Source organism: Hyaena hyaena, unplaced genomic scaffold (assembly GCF_003009895.1).
Source record: "Hyaena hyaena isolate Hyena2069 unplaced genomic scaffold, ASM300989v1 scaffold_286, whole genome shotgun sequence".
NCBI lineage: Eukaryota > Metazoa > Chordata > Mammalia > Carnivora > Hyaenidae > Hyaena > Hyaena hyaena.
This window is the reverse complement of record NW_024080918.1, coordinates 780,761-805,282: the sequence shown is the minus strand read 5'-3', so window position 1 is coordinate 805,282 and position 24,522 is coordinate 780,761. Positions and strand designations below refer to the sequence as shown.

Here is a 24,522-nt window from a genome sequence, read left to right as displayed (position 1 = left end):
GAGACTGCCCAAAGCATGTAGATCCTTAACAGAGGAAGCACTGGTTGACTGTACCAACAAAATCAAAATTGTTTTTCACTCAGAATTATGTTATAATTTTTTTAATGGTATATATATTTTTAGTGTAGCTGAGGTTTTCTTCTATTTTAGTTTTCATTTATATGTTTGTTGGTTGGTTTTGATGTTCATTAGTTAGTATCCCCCTGGTTGATATAATCTAGATGATGATATATTAAGATGTGGGGAGTAGGGCTTGATGAGCATATATTTCTCTACCACCTCTCCAAGAAATTCAATATCACATTTTTAAAAACCTAGGGGAACCTGAGTGACTCAGTCGGGTAAGCATCGGGACTTCGGCTCAGGTTATGATCTCATTGTTTGTGAGTTTGAGCCCTGCCTCGGGCTCTGTGCTGACAGCTCAGAGCCTGGAGCCTGCTTCAGATTCTGTGTCTCCCTCTCTTTCTCTGCCCCTCCCCCACTCATGCTGTCTCTCTCTGTCTCTCAAAAATAAATAAAAACATAAAAAAGTTAAAAGCAAAAAAATCCTAATAAGTGATGTGGGAATATATCCTAGATAATATCTTTAAGAGAATAGAAAAACAGGATAAAAGCTAAAATACCCAATTAAAAGAAAATCCTTTATATATTCACAGAATATATGTATTCACAGAAATGTAATGGTAGGGAGATATTTTAACGGTGGTTATCTCTGGGAAATATGATAATGGATGATTTTTCTTATTTTCCTCATGCTTTTCTCTATTTTCCAAAGCTTCAGTAAATGACATTTATTAATCTTAGCTCATAAAAAGACTTTTGTTTTTAAACAAGATGACGTTTTTGTTTTTAAAAAGACTTTTGTTTTAAAAAGAAAGAAGTTCCAGATGGTGTTTGAAGTTTTGCCCCCAGATAAACTATGCTCTGTTTGCATGTGTAATTACAGTTATAATGCTGTACAATCACTGCTGTTCTTAAGTAATAAACCTGAACTCATCAGAAAACATTAAATTATGTTCCTGCATGTGCTATATACTTAGGAAAAACAAGTAATACACTTTAGATGGATTTATTTTTTTTGAAGTTTGATCATGTCTGATACTTAAAAGTCTAATCAGGAGTTATTTGAAAAAAATCCATACGATGTCAAATGAATCAAAATGACATGAGTTTCTCATTAGAGAGTTTCACTGAGAATATCAAAGGTAATGTAATCCGGAGGATATATTTTATGTTTAATTTTTAATGTAAATAATTCTGAAATGATATAAATAATGTAGAACTGTTTTTTAAACTGTGTGCTATAGAACTTTTTAAAGCCCCTAAAAGTAGGTGGAGGGGTCTCCTCCTTCCCACCAGGAGATCCTTCAATCACACACAGCAATGCAGGTTTTGACAGATCTTACACACAAGGGTTCCTGCCTCCACTTTGGTTTGAAAAACGTGTTGTACTGCTAAATTAGAAGTCCAAAGATGCTCATACTTATGTTCACCACACTGAAGAGGGAATGGGGCAGATGTGTGTGGCAAGGGGCAGAAAATATTAACTAACTGTATTTTAAAAGGGCTTTCACTGTAAATATGTGCTTCTTCTATTCATACTCCTCTGTAAGACAAAGTATCAGCCCAGAGCAAAGCAATGAAGGCAGGAGAGATGAACCTGTACCAGAGTCTGGAAGGTGGCTTGGGCAACAATCTCAAGCCTATAGAGGATTTCTGCACAAAGTTCTTTGTCGGAACAGAGGTGAGTTAGAATTACCTGCTCTTTTATTTATACATGTTATATATATATTTATATATGTATAGTCTTCATTATATATACAGTCTCAATATCAGCTTCACTGAGGCATAATGTACATGAAATTGTAAGATATTTAAAGCGTACATCATAGTGATTTGATCTACATATATTTTGAGAAAGGCTTCCCTCCCCATCTAGTTAGTTAATACATCCATCACGTCACATATTTATCTTTGTGCCTGTGTGCGTGTGTGTGTGTGTGTGTGTGTGTGTGTGTGTGTCAACATTTAAGTTATATGCTCTTAGCAGTTTTCAACTATATAATACAGTATTATACTGTGGTCACCATGTTTTACACTATATCCTCAGAACTCACTAACCTTACAACTCAAAGTTTGTACCCTTTTACCAACCTCTTCCTGTTTCTCCCACCCCCCGCCCCCAGACCCCGGCAACCACTTTTCTTCTCTGTTTCATTACAACCTGTATTGTACATTTGCTTTATGAAGGCTTACAATATCTATACTAGTCCCATATTTTAACATACTTATTCATACTGAATTTAAAAAATCTTTAAAAAATTGTAATACTTCATAGATTCATATTTAAAATGTTCCTGATGAATGTGAAAAAAATCTATGAAATTCAGTATGACCTTCTTTACCAATGACTTACTGATCAACCTGCAAATATTTATTGAACACCCACACCATATAGAAGAAACCATGCTAAATGTTAGAGATTAATTAAGAAAATATATTGTTTTGTTAGCTAGCAAAATGTAGTAGAAAACAGAGTGCAAAACTCACTCAATTCAAAAGTAACAACTGGATATAATAATTATAATGACTGCCCTTTTTTGGCACTTATTATAATAACCAAAGTAGACTTATATTTCTTGGACATTTTCTATATGGCAGGGTCTGTGCCTACGCGTCCCAAGCCATCCTTCGAGTCCCCTCAATCCCTCTTTTTAGACCCCTTTCTCTGTGTTTTCCTCTTACTATCCAGTGAGAAAAACATTGGAATTAGGAGACTGCGTCTGGGCAACCTTGACTACATTGTTTCACCTCTCTCGGCCTCTGTGCTCCTTCTATAAAACCAGGCATGCGACTAAATGCTTTCTCTAAACCTCTGCCACCTCTGCCGTTCACTGGTTCTGCGTCTTTTCCCTTTGTGTGGTTGTTTCTGTCCCTTCTTTACAGCAGGTCCCCGTGACTTCCCCACTCCTTAAAATGGCCATAAGTAGAGCTGGAATATATACTATTAATGGTTATGTTATTTAAGTGGAACTTTGCTTCCTGTTCTCAACTTTAAAAGGTAATGACACCATATTATGAATTTATATTCCCTTTTTTCCTCTTACTCCACAAAATTTTAAAAATACTGACTTTGTATCATGCTGAGAACAAATCACTGAACAAGTCAGACCAGGTCCCTTCCTGGAGCTTTCAGTCCAGGGGACAATTTCTGATTAACAAAACTTTAGAAAATCAGCAGTTGGAACTTGTGTACATAGAGTATCTCCATAAATGCCCGTGTTCTCCATTTCACTATGTGACAATAAAAATTTAACAAATTCCCTTTTTTGTTCAATGTAAACAATTTTTGAGCCTTCCCTGCGCTGTATCAAATTACCATTTGATTATGTTAGCCTGTGGCTTTGTTTTTGTTTGGGGCACACAGTCCATCTTAGCACACGAATAGGAGATCTTTAGTCCCTTAAGTTGTCTTTGTGCTCATCAAGAACCTGTAATATTTTTAGGAAGGTGGAGTGATATACACAGATTGGAAAATGGAAAGAGACCCTGAAACTGGTCGATTGATGGGTAAGTTTTGACGATTCCTCTGTTATGAATAAGTTATTCTTTGGAACAAAGTGCTGAGTAAGCCTGGCCTTGCTAGTGGGAGGGAGGCGGGCCCCTGAGGTCCTGTCTCTGCATTTGTTACTCAAAGTGAGGGCCTCTCACTTTGGGATTCTCTCTCCCTCTCTCTGTGCCCCTCCTCTGCTCAGGTGTGTGAGTGCTCACTCTCTCTCTCGCTCTCAAAATAAATAAATAGACGTTTAAAAAAGGATGAACAAGATATCATTCTCCCCCAGAGGAGGTCCTTAATCTATTAGAAAAGTCGAAAACGTAAACAAATGACGACGTTACGCTGTCATTAGTGCCATGGTTATTAGCAAACACAGAGTAATGTGGAAACCCAGAAAGGGACCAGCTCTCTTGGGCTATTAAGAAAGGGCCCCACTGAAGAGAGATACAGTTGAGCTGGAACTTAAAGGATGGATTGCAATTTTCCAGTTGGAGAAAGACCTGCTAAGTAGGAGGAATAATAAATGCAAAGACGAGGAAGCCCAAAAGAGCAGTGAACAATTAGGACACAGAGAGCTCTCGTAGCCAAAGCATAGCCCATAGAGAGTGCAGCAGGAGAGGTGCCAGGAAGGACAATTGGGTCCAAATGGCTAAGAGTGCCTACTAAGCTCTGAACCTTATCCTGGTGCCACCAGTATAATCAGAAACTCTGGCAGGAGAGCTGGAACTGGATTAATTTGTTGGTGTGACTTACAATAGAAGTAGGATGACCACCTGGAATAGTCTAGATGAGAGATGGAGAGGACTAAGTACGGGCATGGTAGCAGGGGTGCACAGCAGAGGAAATATAAGAGAGAGCTGGCAGTCAACATGGCAGGACTTTGTGACCAATAGGATGTGGGTTGGTAAAGAAGAAGAAGAGTTGCTTTTAATTTCTTGACTTTTAGTTCACCGCAAAAAAAAATGAGAAATAGCTTTCACCACTTACTTAAAAGATACCTTAAAATCACCACATTACTTTAAAATACTTGAGAATCATCAGTCAGGCCTTTTGTAACATGGAAAGTTAAACAACACTGTTGTTCCCATAGGTTAATGGTTGAACGGCAGGGGAAGTCAATGTATAGACTCTCTAAGTTGTGCGCTGCTTTCCTAATGGCATTCTGTGAACTGGCAGTGTTTTCCTTAGGAGCTACCAGCCTAATGTTTTTCATAAATACTGTGGAGTGTCCCTGAGTAAAGATGAGGCATTTACTGGGACCCAGTCCTTCTTGATTTGCTAGGAACTCCATGTTCTTATCAACAACAAGTCAGGAAGGAGAATTTCCTCCTCTAAGAAGAAGGTTCTGAAAGATATATTATCCCGAATGAGATATGTGTGATAAAGAAGTCCAAATAAAACCAAATTTCCGGATGACCTAAGTGACAAGACGAAAAAACAAATCACAGGCTAAATAACAATTGACACAATATTTCATATGTTCTACTCACAAAGGGGCACACGCCATGTTTCAGGCACTCTTCCAAGTACTTTCCATGGATTAGTTCACTTAATCCTCACAGCATCCCTCTGGGGTACCCACCAGCATTGCCAGCGTTTCAACCTAGGCAATCTCTGCTCTTAATCACATCACTGTTCTGAATCCCGCATTAGATAATGATTTTGGAAACTACTTCTTTGTTTATTGTAATTTTCTCATAGCAACTTGGCCTGGGGCCTCTGGTACTCCATTTAATAACCTAAGGACAGTTATATTCATTGCTAAATGGAACTAAAGGTCCTTAAAAGGACAAAGGGAAGGAAAAGATATAATAAGAATAATTTTTAGATTGTGGTAAAATACACCTAAGTGTGAAATTTGCCATCTTAACAAATTTAACAAATTAAAACTTAAATTAACAAATTAAAACTGAACAGTTTTAAGTTTAGAATGTACTATTGAGTACGTTCACATTGTTGTGCAACCAATCTCCAGGGCTGTTTCCATTTTGTAAAACTAAAACTCTGCACCCATGAATCACCAGCTCCCTGTTCCCCTCTGCCCTCAGCCTCTGGCAGCCACCATTTACGTTTTGTCTCTATGAATGTGGTTACTATAGATACCTCATATAAGTGGAATTGTACAGTATTTTTGTGACTGGCTTCTTTCCCTTAACAGAATATTCTCAAGTTTTACTCGTGTTGTAGCATAAGTTGGAATGCCCTTTTGGAAGGATGAATAATATCCCATTGTACGTATGTGTCATATTTTGTTTATTCCCTCATCTGTTCATGGATAGTTGGGTAGCTTCCACATTTCGGCTATTGCAAATAATGCTGCTATGAATATGGGTGGATAAATACCTCTTTGAAACTCTGTTTTGTGAGCAAGATTTAGTAGGGGGTTGTGTGTGTTTCTGCTCAATGTCCCCATGGGGTTCTGAGAAAAAAAATCCAGCTTTCACATAGCTATCAGTATGATGGGATTCACAATAAGTTCAGGTTTGGTTATAAAATAGCCAGACATTATGGTTTGGTCTAGATAGGCACATATCTTTATGGCCATCCCTAAGGTGGGGTGGGCAGCAAGAAGTAGGGAGCAGCCAGCTCTGCAGCCAGGCCTGGGGGAGAGGAGACCCAAGCAATGGTGGGGTAGACACCCTAGGGGAAAGGAGGACCCCCAGACTGGAGCAGAGACTAAAGGGAACCCTTGATCTTAACGTCCAAACCTGCTCCTCCTTTAGTCTTCCCAGTGGGAGTAAATGGAAACTCCATGGATTCCAGTTGCTCCTGCCAGAAAGCAGTTATTCTCAGCCCTCTTGCTCAAGCCATCTCTAAGTCTTGTCAATTCCAGCTCACACGTGTTTCTTGAGCATCCACTCTTCTCCATGTACCTTCATCCAAGCCACCATGCTCTCTCACCAGAACTACTTCCTATGGCATCCCCTCTTTTTTTTTTTTAACCTGTTGTTAATCCATTCTCTTCACAGTAGTCAGAGAATCTTTGGAAATCAGTCAGATTGTCTTCTAGGCCTAAAGGACTCATGGAAACACATTATACTTAGAATATAATCTAAACTCCTCTCCTACAAGGCCCTGCATGGTCTGGACCCTCCTGGTCCCCCTCTGTTTCATATGTCTCTCGCTGGGATTACCAGACTTCAGTCTTAATGTCTTCCTCAAATTTATAAAAGCACTAAGCACTTCTCTCCCCGGGACTTTGGTGTGCGTTGTTACCCCAGTCTGGAATACTCCCGCATTATTATGTTTCCACATTAAAATATTCCCATACCAGGGCACCTGGGTGGCTCAGTAGGTTAAGCGTCCGGCTTCAGCTCAGGTCATGATCTCATGGTTGGTAGGTTTGAGCCCTGCATCGGGCTCTGTGCTGACACCTGGCTCAGAGCCTGGACCCTATTTCAGATTCTGTATCTCCCTCTCTCTCTGACCCTCCCCTGCTCACGCTGTCTCTCTCTCTCTCAAAAATAAATAAAAATTTAAAAATTAAAAAAAATATTCCCATACCAAAGTGCTACAAAGAACTAAATGACTCATCTTCAGAGAAGTCTTTTCTGACCATTCAGTCCAAATTATGGATGTCCCTTATTATCTTTCTTGTAATTTTCCCCCATAACACTTTTAACATATTTTTATTATATACTTTGGATTTGTTTATTGGATATTGGACATTGTTTATTGAATATCTGCCTTTTCCATTAGACTGTAAGCTCCATGCGGGCTGGATCATGTTCATTTATTAACCCTTGTTCACCCAGCCATCTACAGTACCTATAAGTACATATAGGCAATCCACAAATACATTTTGACCAACTAAATGAATGAATGATTGAGTAAATGAATAAGAACATGAAGTATTCCTTTCAGCTGGAAAAATGGCCTTGATGGAAATTCTCTGGACTTTCCATAAAAAGAGGAAGAGCTGTCCCTTGACAGAATCATTTACCCCAACTGACCTCTGGTTGTCTACTCTTGGATCCCATTAATCGAGACCTTCATGCAGGAATGTAAACACTATCATTAATGATGAAATGACCTTTTCCACCCCAACAGCAAAGAAGCCAGTGAACCTTTACACCATCCATGATGGAGCTGTCCACACTGTTCAGAGGTCACCTTTTTACAAGGACATTATCCTCACCATTGGGGGATGGAACTTGGCCATCTGGAAAGAAGGTGTTACGGTAAGTTGCCTGAAAAATGGAAGAGTGGGTGTGTATGGTCCTTTGTTACTGAGAAAGACAATGGGAACAACAGACTGTTCTGACATAACAGTGCCCTGGGGATACTTTTTAGACAAATTAGAACAGATGGCTTGGGTTCCAGCTTGTCAGCAGAACCACTGTAAGTCTTTTGAAAATATAAGCATTTGCCTTTCTTTCCTGAGGGGAGGAAACAGTATTAAGTCTCTTGCTAAGATCTAAGTCTTTTCTTCAAAATATGTATTGTAGGCGATTGATTGGCTTTATGTTTTTTCCGCCCCCTTAAAATACACAATGGAATGCTAGTTACTGTCCGAAGTCCAAGGAGAAGCATTGAGTCTGTTACCTTTGCTTCTGCACTAGGAATATGTCCGCAGGTTCAGAAAGCAGGAGTAAGCAAGCTAAGGGGTCCATCGCCAGGAGACCAGAGACATGCATAGGCCATAGGGGGCCAGTGCCATAACTCTGGGGGCCAGGGTTAGGAGAGGGCCTGGTTCCAGGCAAATAGAAGTTAAACTACCAAAAACTGGAAAGACTGAAAAACTCCAGTGAAGCAAGGGTGTGGGGAAACCAGTATGGCATGTCTCTTCAGTGGGCAATGTAAGAAGATTGTCAAAATCTGGGGGCACCTGGGTGGCTCAGTTGGTTAAGCATTCGACTTTTGATTTCAGCTCAGGTCACGATCTCATGATTTGTGGGTTTGAGCCCCGCATCGGGCTCTGCGCTGACAGCACAGACCCTGCTTGGGATTCTCTCTCTCCCTCTCTCTGCCCTTTCTCCTCTCATGCTCTCTCTCAAAATAAATAAACTTTAAAAAAAGATTACCAAAATTTGATATATATATTTTTTATTTCATAGCTGTAATATATATTCTTTGAAAAAATAATCACATATATAATAATAATGAATTTATACTTATATAAATTTATATTTATCCAAATACATATTCTTTAACAAAGAATATATATTTTTTGAATAAAATGAATAAAAAGAATAAAAATATCCATATATTCTTTAATAAAGAATATATATATTCTTTAAATAAAGTGATTACATATACGTGTACATATACATATATCCATATGTATATGTATATGTATTCTTTGACCTAACTCTTTCACTTCTGGAACTCTAACTTAGACAAATAACTGTGTGAATATATGTACGAGTTTGTCATTGAAATAACTGGAAACTACTTAGAGAGACCATCCACTAAAGGACTTCTACTTTATACCAATGTACTTCTGTATGTTCAATTTTTTTTACAGTGAAAAAGTATCCGTTTTTCATTAAAGAGAAAGAAAATTAGGCAAGGTTGTCCATAGACTATTCGGGGGTCAGGAACCTCGTTACCCCCAGAAATGGAAGTAGCTGGGCAAGGTGAGCAAGGACAGAATTGGAGTGTCACCTCTAAGGAGCCCATGAATCTAAGACACTCTTCATTTTCCACAAGGAAGTTTCTTCCGCACGTCTTGGATGGTAGGAAACAGCCCCACAGTTTAGTTTAGTCTCTTCGGATACAAGGAGATAAACTTAATTGCCAAGTGGAGCAGGACAATGGGAAGAAAGCACATTCTGATCTTTTTTCTCTCTATGAAAACTTCCCAAAGAGGACAAATTATCCATGGTGAAGAAAAGAGAAGATGATCTTGTAATGCTTTGCTGGCCTAAAATCTTTTCCAAATAGGATTTGTAAGGCACTGGATGCAGCTCACAGCTGGCACTGACTTTCTATTTGCTCTTTTCCTGGCTGCCAAAGTCGTTTCCATGGGAAACAGACACTCAACAGCAAAATAAAGGTATAAGCAAAAATTCCTTATAACCTTTGCTTATCTAACATCCACCAAATCTCCAGCTCAACTGGAAGGTTTGATCTCTTCTATAAACCAACTAAAATTTTTTAAAAATGTCATTAAAAAATACATAGGAAGGAAAAGAGTTGGCATTATATAAAAACCCTAAAAGAAAAAGAAATGAAGTTCTGAGTGGGCGTAATTTGTGCTATTCCCTGATCATAGCCATCTGAATGTACTTACAGAAAATCATTGTGAATACACATCAAGTAATAAAAACCTTCATGTGTCTTTTTAAAAATTTGTTTAAAGATTGGACCCCTCCTTCAGTCATGCTGTGCACCCAAAAGGTACACAGCAGGCCACTGGTCCATGACAAGGCCTGGAGTCTTCTATATTGGCCGAGAAGATGGATACATCGATATCTGGGACCTTCTGGAGAAAACCCATGAGCCATCCCAGTCACAAAACATCTGTATAACCATGATTACCTGCATCAAACCCTGGACCTTTAGTGGTATGTTATTTCTGATTAAATGACCTAAGTTATTTTTCTTCTTTGGGGGGTAACTCAGGAATATTTTGACATTCATCTGGAAAGTCTGATCTTTTCTTTTCTCAGGTTTTTGTTTTTCTGTCCATCCCTCCTATCCTTTCTCTTTCCTTCCTTTCCCTTTCTTCTTGCACCCAAACTTTCGATACAACCTGAGTTTCTCTCATTGTTTTCTTCATCGACAATTAGTTCTGAGGCATGTTTAGTATAATAAGCAGAGGCTGATTTTGAACCACACAATGAAGAGCATCCTTCTCATCTTCTCCAGGTCAGACAGGACAATCCATAAATTTTTGCTAGCTTCTGCTGCTTCTTTTCCAAATGAAATCATTCTTGTATCTTTACTTTGTCATTATGTCACAAATTTTCAATATTTTATCATTTGGGGGAGCCTTTCCCTAGATAATATCAAGCAATTTCTGGGGTTATTTATCTATTTAAACATTAACCTTTGGACTAATTATGAGGAAAATATATGTATAACAAAGCAAGCAGAAATTCGAGGATGTTTCCTTGGAAATGTAATCGATATCCTTTGTCCCAATTTCTTTTTTTTACCCAAGCACTACTTTCTATGTAAACCTAGTATATTTGCCTCTTTTAAAAGAAGTTTCAGGGCACCTGGGTGGCTCAGTCAGTTAAGTGGTCAACTCTTGGTTTCCACTCAGGCATGATCCCAGGATCATGGGAAAGAGATCCATACTCAGTATGGAGCCTGCTTGAGGTTTTCTCACTCTCCCCCTCTGCCCCTCCAAACAATTAGCATGTTCTCTCTCTCTCTTTCTCTCTCTCTGAAATAAAAAATAAAAATAAAAAGATAAAAGTTTCCTTTCTTTCTAAAGGTGTACATGCATAAAATTGTCTTTCTATCCATTTCTCTCTTTGAAATATTACATTTAGAAAGTCAGTCTTCAGATTTCTATTGCTAGAAATATGTGGCTATTGCTTAGCCATATGTGTCATCAGAGCATAGGATTTTTTCCATCTTTGCTACAAAACATTGCTTTTGTATATATCCAAGGATTATGATTCTAGGATTTAACAATTTAAACCAAACCTTCTGAAAATAAGAAAAAGGAAAAAAAAAAACATATGATAAGATAGAAAATTAAAATTCTTGAAAACATTCTTTGTGTTTTTAATGGTATCCATTAGTCCTTACTAAGTCTTTGGTGAAAATTGGCTTCATGATTTTTCCTTGAAAATCTTTTCCTGTCTTATCCCCACTTCTCAAGTCTGCCCAGTGGCCTAGCCACACAGAAGGTCAACCTCAGCAAGGAGCCACACTCCTTACAGTAGCACCAAGAAGACAAGATTTGAAGTGGGCAGGATGGTTGACAAAGGCTCAGGGTCTCCATTTCATCAACTGGAAAAATGTTCTTTATACATTAATATGGTCCTCAGTCACGAATGTCTGATGAAGATGCCAAGATTACTGTAACCACAGCAGGTCATTTGGAAGATGACAAAACAAGAACACATTTCATATTTACCCTCCAGTATGGCTCTTCTGACTGCTGACTTGTTCCCCCCCACTCCCATTTTCTGGATCTTTCAGCCAAGCAGCAATTTATAGCCGTAGCTGATTATTATGGGACACTGCATATATTGGAAATTCCTTGGACGTTAAGTCACCCGTCCACCAATGAGGTTAGTAACGTTTGGCTCTGAGGATTCATGTGACCGGATACTGATGAGGTATGTTTTAAAAGTGTTCAGAAATGACAGCTTTTTTGTTCTGTAAGAAAACGAGAAACATACAATCCAAAATAAGGGGATGTATTTCTGTTGTATGAATTACATAGCTTGGAAACACAAAAATACAAATGTGCTAAGAGAGAAGGCAAGTAAATGAAGCCTAGATTCAGAAAAGAATTGATTTGGGGGCACCAGGGTGGCTCAATCAGTTAAGCATCTGACTTTGGCTCAGGTCATGATCTCACGGTTCATGAGCTAGAACTTCAGAGTGGGCTCTCTGCTGTCAGCACAGAGCTTGCTTCAGATCCTCTGCCTCTCTCCCTCTCCCTCTCTCTGCCCTTCCCCTGATCACGCTCTCTCTCTCTCTCTCAAGAATGAATAAAAACATTAAAAAAAATTTTTAAACAAAGAATTGATTTGGGGAGTCATAACATATCATTTTCAGGTTGTAAGTGAAGTATGAGACTCCTAGTTTAGTGATGCCCTTCCTGGAGGCCCAGCTGACATTTTGATACATCTCTCCATCACCCACCTCTACCCATCTCCCTCAACTTGGTGTACTGCAGGCAGCATGGCTGTGGGGGCAGTCTTCTGGCCTTCCATAGGTACCACCCAAAGGTTTTAAGTAATGTTAACACTTGATAAACATGGATAAAAAGAAAATCAGTGAACAGAGATACATAAATATATATACAGCCAACGTTAAGTATAGAGATTGCAATCCACGGCAAGCCCCAACATCAGCCTAGTTACTGGCAAGCAGGATGCTTTCCCTCCCGTGGCCGCCTTGCCCAAGTTCTCTTTACTGACTTTCTGCTTCTGTTCTTAATGTACACACACTAAGTCCCCCAGGGGACCAGGAGCTCAGCTCTGCTTCCAGTCCCTTTAGGGTTTACACTGATATCCTCATCTGGGCTTTCCAAGTTAGGTTGCTGATAAGAAACTTTCCTCGGGCTTAATAGTGAGAAGTAAGAAAAGTGGAAAAGATCAATCCCTGAGTATTTCTTCTACAAAACGGTACATTTTTGTTGTTCTCTCCTTCCCACCTCCCCCCCTTCATGGAATGCTCCAATTTGCAGGACCCTGAACCTAAGTACAGTAGCCGCCACACTGAGCTCGCTCTTCTGGCAGTGGGCCTGTGGGCAGTATCCCAAAGGAAACAAGCCACCTTATGAATTACAAGCAGCAGAAATTCTTCTAGAGCCTTGTGAAGAACATGGGGACTTCTGTGTGGGCTCCCCTCTCACAGGTCTGTGATTCTAATAGGTATCAAGCATTAGCTACTACTTTGAAAGAGAAGTCAAGCATCTGGAATATGTAGAACAGCGTAAGAAAATTCGTGAGCAGGAAAAGAAAGAAATGGATCTGGAACTTGAGAAGAAAAAAACTGTAAGTGAAATTTCAGAAACAAAAGTCATTGCCTTCCTGTAACCCTAGTGGAAATATGTATGCTTGGCTGATTCCACAGTTTCAATAGGAAAATTATGCCTCTTCACATTCTTCTTCTGTTCTCATGAGAGTCAAGAGGGTATTTCTCTGAGTTCCTAGCTTGTCATGAGTGACAGTTAGCAATTGAACAACTACCTAGATTCTATCCAACTTAAGTCTCTGAAATTTTCCATCATTTCCAAGTCCTCTAGATACAAAGGCATCTAAATATTTATAGATATAATGATTCAAAATTTGGAATCTTTTATTATATAGAATTTTAACATCTGGTGAAATAATACATGATAGTGCATGGGGCACTTGGCTGGCTCAGTCAGTAGAGCATCAGACCCTTGATCTCAGAGTAGTGAGTTCAAGCCCTACATTGGGTGCAGAGATTACTTTTAAAAAATAAAAATAAAAATAGTAGTGCAAAAAGAGTAGAATACAGATTCAAGACACATGGGGTCAAATCCCAGCTCTACCACTACTAGCTATGAAATCTGGAGCAAGGCTCACATCATTGCCAAGCTTCAGTTCTTGTCTTTAAAATGGGAATGCTGGGGCACCTGTGTGGCTCAGCTAGGTGAGCGTCCAACTTGAGCTCAGGTCATGATCTCACAGTTCGTGAGTTTGGGCCCCACATAGGGTCTCTGCTGTCAGATCTGTTAGCACTTCAGATCCTCTGTTCCCCTCTCTCTCATTGTCCCTCCCCAACTCTTGTGCATGCTCTCTCTCTCTTTCAAAAATAAATATTTTTTAAAAATTTTCTTAAGTGGGAATACTGAGAACTACCTTTTAGGATTAGGCTTTCGGTTCAGGAACCTGACAAATAGTAGACTTTCAGTAAATGGGAACCAGTATGTAGACAGATAGGTATGAATTTTACTATAATATGATACATAGGAGCTGTAAAATTTGAGGTAGAGGAGAATTTGGTAGAGGACACATCCTTCTACCAGAAAGGAAACCAAAGCTCTGAAGCCCCTCACTTCCCATTTCCTGGCCTCTGTTTGCTATGACTTCTGTCACTTCATTGGTCTCCCCTCACCACTGGAAGTTGGGCCTTCACTCTGTGAATTCAGCCCTTCTCTCTTTCTCTCAGGGGTCACCTCAGTCTGTGTTTCTACTTCTCTCTTGCTCCTCCCCTTCCTAGGCCTTTTGTCACCAACAATTTCACCACGGATCCCGTTTATAGATTCCTTATTGCCAAATATATAACCTCCTCCAACATTGTTCTTCATGTGAGACCCTGGGTCTCAATTAAAAGCATGAGCATGTAGAGATTTTAATGTTAATATTATCACTTATTGCTAGACACATTAGTGTAATAAAAGCAGAGGGCCTCATTTCAAAAGACATGGTTTAGTGGTCACAAGGCATAAAAGAATACCAATTAATTAATTTTCATTGTTTCGCCTGCTACAGAAAATTGGCCTTTGTCTGTTCTTTCACACACTCACAAATACTGACTGAAATTCTGTTGTGGGAAATAACCTGACACCCTTCCTTTATACCAGCAATTATCCGTGATTATTGTGAGTGCTTAAATACCATAGTGACAGCTCCTAATTATCCACCTCAGTGGAAGCAAGTAGACTGATGGGTAATCTGAAACTAATTTGCATATGAAATACTTTTAAAACACCTAAATATTATAATAATCGTATCTTTTTTTTTTTTTAATTTTTTTTTTTAATGTTTTTTTATTTATTTCTAGGAGAGAGAGAGGGATACAGCGTGAGCAGGGGAGGGTCAGAGAGAGAGGGAGTCACAGACTGAAACAGGCTCCAGGCTCTGAGCTGGCAGTCAGCACAGAGCCTGACGCGGGGCCCGAACCCACGAACCGCGAGATCATGACCTAAGCGAAAGTCGGACGCTTAACCGACTAAGCCACCCAGGCGCCCCTATAATAATCGTATCTTGAAATTGTATGATGTGCCTGAGTTTCAAAAACTTCTCCAACTTCTTCTTGTAACTTCATTTCCATTTGACATGTTGCCCTGTTTTTTTTGTTTTTTGTTTTTTTTAAGTTTATTTATTTAGAGAGAGTGTGTGAGCAAGAGCTAGGGAGGGGCAGAGAGAGACGAAGACCAGACCGAGGATTGGAAGTAGGCTCTGCCTGTCAGAGCAGAGCCTGATGAGGGGCTCAAACTCACAAATGGTGAGATTGTGACCTGAGCTGAAAACCAGAGGTGGAACCTGAACCGACTGAGCCACCCAGGCACCCCCTTTTATCCTCTACTTAAAAGGCACCCTCTTTTAAGTAGAGCTACCACTTCTCAAATTTTCTCTGGAACTAGATTGGGGATAAGTGAATGGGTTTAAAAGGGCTCCTCTGTTACATTTAGAACATGAAAAGTGTTGGGACGCCTGGGTGGCTCAGTCGGTTAGGCATCTGACTTCAGCTCAGGTCATGATCTCACAGTTGGTGGGTTCAAGACCCGTGTCTGGCTCTGTGCTGACAGCTGGCTCAGAGCCCGGAGCCTGTCTTCCGATTCTGTGTCTCTCTCTTTCTCTGACCCTCCCCTGCTCGCCCTGTCTCTCTCTGACCCTCAAAAATAAAAAATAAAAAATAAAAAATAAATTAAAGAAAAAGAACATGAAAAGTGTCAGCAAGTTAAAACAACTAATTGTGAGAAATATCTTCTAACAAACAACTGCTGATAAAACGGAAAACGGGAACACACTGTAACAACCTCAGAGGACTGTAGTAGAGATTAAATGAGTTAAAATGTTTATAGCACTTAGCCAGGAACTGGCGGCAGTGGCCAGGGATTAGGTTGTACACATTGACCCCCAACTCCGAGGGAAACCATACCCCCATCTCTTTGCAAACACTGAGTCTGGATACAGCTCACCTCTTGAAAAATAATGGCAATCATAGCTCCAACAGCACATAAAATGGGAATTTTTCTAACTGGAATTTCAGCTGGAGACCCAAAGCTGGAAAAAAATAGCAGTTTCCATGCAATCTATAAGCTATGCCTCTGACACAGGACTTGGTAGAGGGAGGAATTCAAAAGACTTCTTCAACCTCTAGTCAATTATCCACACCCCAGACTACACGAAGGACACAAGAGTCATGGGGAAGAAGACTAGACAGGGGGCTTTTGTTTTTATTTTTGGAGAGAGGTGTCAAAGGGCCATATGTTCCCAGCTTCCTGGTTCTCCACAAGGAGACCTTCACGGGACCCCTGCTAGAGAAGAGTTGCTGGCCACGATGGAGAACCAGCCTCAAGCAGGAGGCTTCCTGGGCCACAGAAATGTGCACACACTTCTCCACTCGCTCTCTGCCACTCTCCTTCAGAGCTAGCAGCCACTCTCCCTCCCGCGCCAGAGGTGCCTTCCCACGAACCCCCCCCCCCCCCCCAGAGAGCTGCGGCTAGGCCAACTGCTCAAAACTAGCCCCTTCTTTCCTTTGGTACTTCTAGCTGTCAATGTTTTATTGGGATGATTTGGTTTTTCACCCTAGAAAACATATCAGAAGTCAAAAGAGCAGATGGAGGCTGAATTGAGAGACGACTATGACAGTTACTTAGAACTGGAAAAGAACACCCTCATCAACCTTGGCCTCATCAAAATGCCAGAGAGGATGTCATTCATGGACTTATGAGGTAGAAAAGCTTTCCGCAGGGGTGTTTGGGGGACTTGGTAGGCCTTTCTTTTCTTCTTATTCATTATTTTTTATGTAAGGTGAGCTAGCGAATTAAACATGGTTTACTTGTAAGTATTAACCTTTTATTTCACTATAATTAAAACATGATTTATCACAACAAGATCTGTTTTGATTTTTGGATTGAATGTGTGCTGAACTTTGTACTGAATATGAAGGTTACCAATAATGAAATTTTCACTTTCCTCTAGTAACACAGAGCTTCAGGCCTCCCCTTCACCCCCAGGCCTTGACATCCATTTAGAGCCCCTAATCTCAGAGAGAAGTGGAAATCAAACTTGGCTCCCAATTATCAGGTTGCTTTTGGCTGCCCCTACAAACACTGTTCTCCCCAGGCCCCTGACAGATAGAAGGACTATGTCCTAAGTAAAGTATTAGTAAACTGAAGCCAGAAATATATGTATAAAAAAAAGGATTCTACATAAAGATATATTGGGTTTACCCAGGGAATATAAGGTTAATTTAACAGTAGAAAATAAGTGACTGATTAAAGGAGAGAATATATGGGGCGCCTAGGTGGCTCAGTCGGTTAAGCGTCCGACTTCGGCTCAGGTCATGATCTCACAGTTCATGGGTTCGAGCGCCGCATCAGGCTTTGTGCTGACAGCTAGCTCATAACCTGGAGCCTGTTTCAGATTCTGTGTCTCCCTCTCTCTCTGAGCCTCCCCTGCTCATGCTGTCTCTATCTCCCTCTCAAGAATAAATAAAACATTTTTAAAAATTCTAAATAAATAAAGGAGAGAATTTTTTATACCAAATGGACACAGAAAAATGTGATAGAATTCAACATCAGTTCACGACAAAACAACAATAAGTTCTTAGCAATTACAAAAAGCAGGGGGGCTCTGAAACAATCCTACGATAACATCATTCTTAAAGGTGAAAAACTGAGTTTTCTTCTGAGATGTGGAACAAGACACAGTGCCCATGGTCCTGTCCTCTAATCAAGATTGTATTGGGGAGGGGGAGTGGCTAACCAGTCTGGGCACAAAAAGGAAACAGCACGTGAAACAGTTGCAAAAGAGCTTGGTGTGTCTCAACCAGAGGTTCAATGTCACAGGAAAGTGACTGGCATGGGAGACAGGGCTGCAGGGAGGGTAGCAGATGACACTGGAGAAGTAGCTTGGAACCAGATTGTAAAGGTTTCTGGAAACTAAACTCAAGAGGCTGGATCATAGTTTGCAGATAATGGGGAATTAATAGAAGGGCTAAGCAGGAAGGTGACACGATCAGCTTTATTTTTAGGTAGATAAGGGATGGATTAGAGTGGGGAGAAGTGAATGGCAGGAAATCCTATTAGGAGGCAGTAGTCGTGGTTCAAGGTAAGGGATTAGCACATGCCAGTACTGAAGCTTAATGTGAAAACAGACCTGAAAGGCTGGTTGGATGGGGAATACAAGACAAAGGATGATGCCAAGGTTGTTAAGTTACTGGAGGACATTAAACTCAAAGTTATTCATCTCAAAAGTCAGGTAGATAGTAGCACTTAACCATCTGTGTGCCTTTGGATGGATAACATATTGCTGTGAAACAGATTCCCCTACTATCCAGTCAGGTGAGAGGATTTACCTTGCAACATTTTTACAAGGGGTAAATGAGCATCTGCATATAAGGTGGCAGTGCCTGGCACATGTTAGCATCATCATTATTGGAATGTCCCAGGGCTCAACTTTGCACTTGAACTATATTTCTTTATTTCTCTTTCATCTATCCCTCCTTCCTTTCTTCCATCCTCCCTCCCTTCCTCCCTTCTTTCCTTCTTTCTTTCTTCCTTCCTTCCTTCCTCCCTCCCTCCCTCCCTCCCTCCCTCCCTCCCTCCCTCCCTTCCTTCCTTCCTTCCTTCCTTCCTTCCTTCCTTCCTTCCTTCCTCCCTTCCTCCCACCCTTCCTCCCCACTCTCCCTTCTGCCCTCTCTCCCTTCTTCCTGATCCATACTTATGTCTTATGTAAATCCATCCAATCTCATAGTTTCCAATACTACCTATATCCCTGGCATGAACTTCTCCTAGAATATCAAGAGCTGTATATCCACTTGACTATTTAATGTCTCCACTTGGATATATGATAGGCATCTCAAATTTAAGCATGTCCAAAATTGAGGGAATAGATTTCCCTCCAAACCCCATTCTCACAGTAGTCCTCCTAATCACCTTGCGTTCAGTTGCTCAGGCAAAAACCTAGACATCATCCATCATTTTTCTCCTCTCACAATCCATACCTAATCTGTGAGCAAATCTTGTTGATAATAGCTTCAAAATACATCTAGAACCTGATCACTTCTTTCTTTCCTCATTGCTACCACCTTTGTCCAAGCTACCGCCATCACCAGTTTGGATTTTCACAGTAGCCCCCTAACCGTTCTCCCTGCTTCCACCTTTGCCCCCTTCAATCTCTCTCAACAGCAACGACCCAGCACTTTTGAATGAAAGGCAGAGGCTGTCATTCTTCTCAGCTCCTCCTCAGCTTCCCAGCTCACTCAGACGATGAGCCTGGGCTTTCCTGGGACCTGCAAGCCCTCGTGTGATCAGGCTGTCCTTGGTCACCCTGTTTCACCTCTCTCTCCTCACCCACACTGCAGCAGCCCAGTCACGCCAGCCCCCTCCAATTCACCAAACACACAAGGCATGTTTCTGTCCCAAGGCATCAGTACTTGCTATTCTGTACTTTCTCTGGCAATTTCCCCTATTTTGTTTTCATGTCTTGCCCTAAAGAAAAAAAATAATGTTTTGAGTCCTATGCTATGCCTGGCTCTACAATTTTAAACAGGTGTTCAGGGTAGGTGTTACTGGGAAGGTGACATTTGAGCAAAGATCTGAAGAGGGTGAGGGATTTGCCCCTGTAGTCTTCTAGGAGAAGCATTTTCATGACTCAGTCCTCCGTCTCCATGCCAGCAGACTTCTGCTCAGGTCTTGTGGACAGAACTGAGTTGTGTGGACATCTCTTAGTGCAGGAGAAGCTGGGACCATGGAGAACAGGAGTGTCATGATCATGTGACATAAGCCATTACCTGGAGCTGGTTCATTGTTGTTCAAACAAAAGAGGGTTTTATTAGCATAGAAGAGGGGGTAATGGATATTGACTAAGTGTCTGCCTTAGGGTTATCAAATAAAGAGCTTAGTATAGTGCCTAGCATATAGCAAGCAATTAATTTTTGCCTTTATTTTACCTAATTTACATGTACAACACGATTATAATATTCTTTCTATAGAAACTAAATATGTGGTTCATCTTGCTTATGATAGCAGTTATTATCAGTTTAATATACTTTTTTTTTAATTTTCTTTTTTTTTTTAAATTTTTTATTTATTTCTAGGAGAGAGAGAGGGATACAGCGTGAGCAGGGGAGGGTCAGAGAGAGAGGGAGTCACAGACTGAAACAGGCTCCAGGCTCTGAGCTGGCAGTCAGCACAGAGCCCGACGCGGGGCCCGAACCCACGAACCGCGAGATCATGACCTAAGCGAAAGTCGGACGCTTAACCGACTAAGCCACCCAGGTGCCCCTAATATACTTTTATTATGAGTTTATAACCTTAATTTTCCTCATCATCTCACCAGCCTATGGCCACCAGCGGGGTCACACAAACAACCACAGCCCAAGTTTCATGGGATCTTGCCCCATCCGCTTATCTGGTATCTCATCTTTCTGCAAAATGCCCCCAGGTGTGTCCTGTAGTTCCTGGGATGAAAGTTGACTCAAGTTCTTCCACAAGCAAGCCTGCAACCACCAGGAACTCAAGGCTCCCTTCTATCAACACACTAGAACTGCCTAATGGCCTGTAACATGGCGGAAGGGGATGGGACGATGACTCTGTGTCAGTTTAGGTTTAGCATGAAGCTAACGCCAAGGCAAGCCTAGATGTACAAGATATTTATTGGGAGAGAGAGAAAAGAAGCCAGGGAGAGCCTTCAGATCTCAGTGCAAGTCTGGTGTGTATGGAAGGAGAGGGGGAAGGCAAAAGGTAGGGGTGGGATGAGTCAGACCACTCGGAATGCTCACCTTTCTTGGACTCCAAGGCTTTGGGACTCAGGCCAATACACTGTGTTGCCTCCCCCTTTCCTGGGATGAGTTCTCTCTGAGGGCTCTTCACTTCACATTGGGGCTCAAGCTGAGAGGCTCATCTCCGACAATGGAAGATGTGGGAATGCTGGGTGTGAATGAAAATGGAGCTAACTGGTGTGCCTCCTTCCGGTTCCTATGGCTCCAGTCCTTTCCACAGCTTCCAGCTCCTTCCCAACTGTCCTGTGGGTCAGTCTTCTTTTTCTGCATTTCAGTCTTTTGATCTGTCATGCATTGTAGTGAAAATAAAAAGGGCTTTGGGATCCAGCCTCATCACCCTGGGCAAGCTGCACTGTCTCCTAAGTCTCAGCTATACCATCTGTAAATAGGGGATGATAATCATACCTACCTCAGCCAAAGGTAATGTGTATAAAATAACTGGCACTCAGTGGGTACTTAATAAATGTTATCTCCTTTTCTTGCTTAGTCGCAAGTACTCTTTCTCACAGACACAGATAGACAGACAGACACACACACACACACACACCAGAGAAAACATACTGTTTCTTCTTGGTCCTATGTCATAATCTCTGCTTTTAATATTGTTTACAATATTAAAATGCTTTTAATATTGTTTACAATATTAAAATGCTTTTAATATTGTTTACAATATTAAAATGCTTTTAATATTGTTTACAATATTAAAATGCTTTTAATATTGTTTACAATATTAAAATGCTTTTAATATTGTTAACAATAATGCTAATGTCTCTCACACTCAAATAGGATTCTGCACACCTAGTTTAATAGTAGCTTGACCATTTTTAATAGGAGACCAGACATGTTGGACATACTATTTAAAATTTAAACAGTAGCTTTATTTTTTGCAGAACTTAAAATGCTATGACTACTTAGAAAATTAACCATTCTAATAATACTTGATTTATTTAGGTTAAATTTAATTATCATTCAGCTGTATAAGCTGCTTTTTACCCACCCAGAAATATTGTATAATTAAACGAGCATATTTTCAGGTCCTCAGATAACTGTATCATCTGGGTGCACTTCAGATGAAAAGGCTATTGACTCCAGTAAATGGTGGTCAGTGGCCTGGGTAAACTTCCACAGCTTCACTAATCCACCACTGTAAATAATTAACATTTCCCTGTGCCCTCTACCCCTGAGCGCTGCTTGGGGTAGGCAATGCTCCACCCAGTTGCTAGGTTGCCATCACCAGGTTAGATACCATGTAACTGTGCAAGGCTCCCAGGGCGGAAATTAAATATCTTAGTCAAGGGCAAATTAAACCCTGCATGATGAATTCATTCCTTCCATGGCTGACGAGCTGTTTGAGGGTCACAGGCCATATAAAACAACTGCTCATCATCAGAGTAGAATCCCAAACACCAAAGAAACTAACCTTAAAGGTTTATTGGGGAAATGATGGTTAATAAAATTAAGCGTAATTGTTTCCAAATGCTCTCTTATTCACAAATATGACATAAAATATATGCCATGAGTATGGTAATTGGTATATGTTGTGTTTCCCTGCAATAATGCCAATATTCCTAACTTAAAAGGACAGAAGATAAGACTTCTCTAAGTCACCTGTACATAAAATATTCTGGGCCATTTTTATTCTTTTTTTCTTTTTTTTAATGTTTTATTTATTTCTAGGAGAGAGAGACAGCGTGAGCAGGGGAGGGTCAGAGAGACAGGGAGTCACAGACTGAAACAGGCTCCAGGCTCTGAGCTGGCAGTCAGCACAGAGTCCGACGCGGGGCTGGAACCCACAAACCGCGAGATCATGACCTAAGCGAAAGTCCGACGCTCAGCCGACTAAGCCACCCAGGCGCCCCTATTCTTTTTTCTTAAAGAAGAGAAGGAAAGAAAATGTAAAATAGGAGATTTGACATCCTTCCCTGTCAATTCAAAATAATTCTTCCAGCCTGAAGCCATATATTGTTTTTAATTTTTATTTATTTTGAGAGAAGGGAGGGTCAGAGGGAGAGAGAGTAAGAGAAAGAGAGAGAATATTTTAAGCAGGCTCCATGCCCAGTGTGAAGTCTGACACAGGGCTCAATCTCACAGTAATGAGATTATGACCTCAATCAAAATCAAGAGTCAGACCTTAACAAACTGAGCCACCCAGGTGCCCTCTGAAGTCATATTTTTAAGAATAATTCTACTTTTAAAGAATTTTTCAGGGGCGCCTGGGTGGCTCAGTCAGTTAAACATCCAACTTCAGCTTAGGTCATTATCTCACTGTTCATGAGTTCAAGCCCTGTGTCGGGCTCTGTGCTGACAGCTCAGAGCCTGGAGTCTGCTTCAGATTCTGTCTCCCTCTCTCTCTGCTTCTCCCTCAATCAGGCTCTATCTGTCTCTCAAAAATAAGTAAACATTAAAAAAAAATTTAATATTAAAAAAAAAGAAGAAAACAGTTCCAAGTCAAACCTAATATATGGCAAGTGTCTGCTTTATTTTGGCCTTAGTAAATAAGCTAAATGAACAATTAAAATCTATACTGATGTTTCACTTTTAATAAAGTTTCTGGACTGAGTGGATGTAAATGTCAGAAAAAAAACAGAATGAACTCCCAATTATACAGAACCTAATAGGGGTAATCCTGGTAATGAGGCTATACATCCAGAGGGATCTTGTCCTCAGAAATAATACACTGTACACAGAATTTGAAATTTAAAACAAAAACAACTCTGCATCAGTTCATTGTGAGAATCTTAATCTCAATTGATTGAGAGTATCAGAAAATCTGGGTAGGGAGAAAGGTGACAGAGAATACCAATGCTTGTCAAATATCTCCATGCACCTCCACCTTTTCATCCTCTTTGGCAGTTACATTGGAGCCTGTGAATGAATTCTAACCAACAGAACTTTCAGGCTTGGCTTTACCTCATCTTGTGAAAGCCTCCAACTGCTATGTGTTTCAGACACGATGTTTATAATGTAAAGTTTCTCAGCCTGTTTCAGACTTTCCACAAGCAGTCAATAACCTTTATTGTATTAAACCACGGATACATCAGGGTTTATTTGTCATCCCTTTATATCCTGGCCCATCATGATGAATGCATGTGGATTAGAGAATGCTCAGCTTCATTAGAACACATGTGCACAACAGTTCATTGGCAATTAGGAATTGGACTTAAGTCTGTGCACATTTAATAAGACACTAGAAAAATTTGAAAAGCCATAACTGAAGATATCAAAAGAAAACACAGCTTTCTTATATTGGAAGATACCTTTATCTACAGGTTGAAATGTTACACTAGATTCCAAGCGAATTCCAGCTTGTTCAGTAAGCAGGTGAATTGAGATTGGCATATCACTCCAAATCCCATGCTTTTAAATAGTCAATGTTAAAGCTAGAGTGGTCATTTAAAAATCAAATATGGATACTAGCCCTTTATCCAATATGTCATTTGCAACTATCTTTTCCCATTCCATCGGTTGCCTTTTCGTTTTGTATCCAAAATCTATAAGGAACTCACCAAACTCCACACCCAAAAAACAAATAATCCAGTGAAGAAATGGGCACAAGACATGAACAGACACTTTTCCAAAGAAGACATCCAGATGGCCAACAGACACATGAAATGATGCTCAAC

The 24,522-nt window shown here is 40.4% G+C and overlaps 1 protein-coding gene across 1 annotated transcript in view; it reads left to right on the top strand.

Annotated features, from left to right (window-relative positions):
• DNAI3 (dynein axonemal intermediate chain 3) overlaps positions 1-17,003 on the top strand; it is a 71,670-nt gene extending 54,667 nt beyond the window's left edge. The window contains exons 17-23 of the mRNA XM_039246898.1: positions 1,614-1,744; positions 3,507-3,570; positions 7,607-7,737; positions 9,861-10,065; positions 11,660-11,751; positions 13,066-13,188; positions 16,703-17,003. Coding sequence (XP_039102829.1) covers positions 1,614-1,744; positions 3,507-3,570; positions 7,607-7,737; positions 9,861-10,065; positions 11,660-11,751; positions 13,066-13,188; positions 16,703-16,843 — 887 coding nt within the window. The 3' untranslated portion in view covers positions 16,844-17,003. The remainder of the gene's footprint in view (positions 1-1,613; positions 1,745-3,506; positions 3,571-7,606; positions 7,738-9,860; positions 10,066-11,659; positions 11,752-13,065; positions 13,189-16,702) is intronic.
• Positions 17,004-24,522: the final 7,519 nt, after the last annotated feature.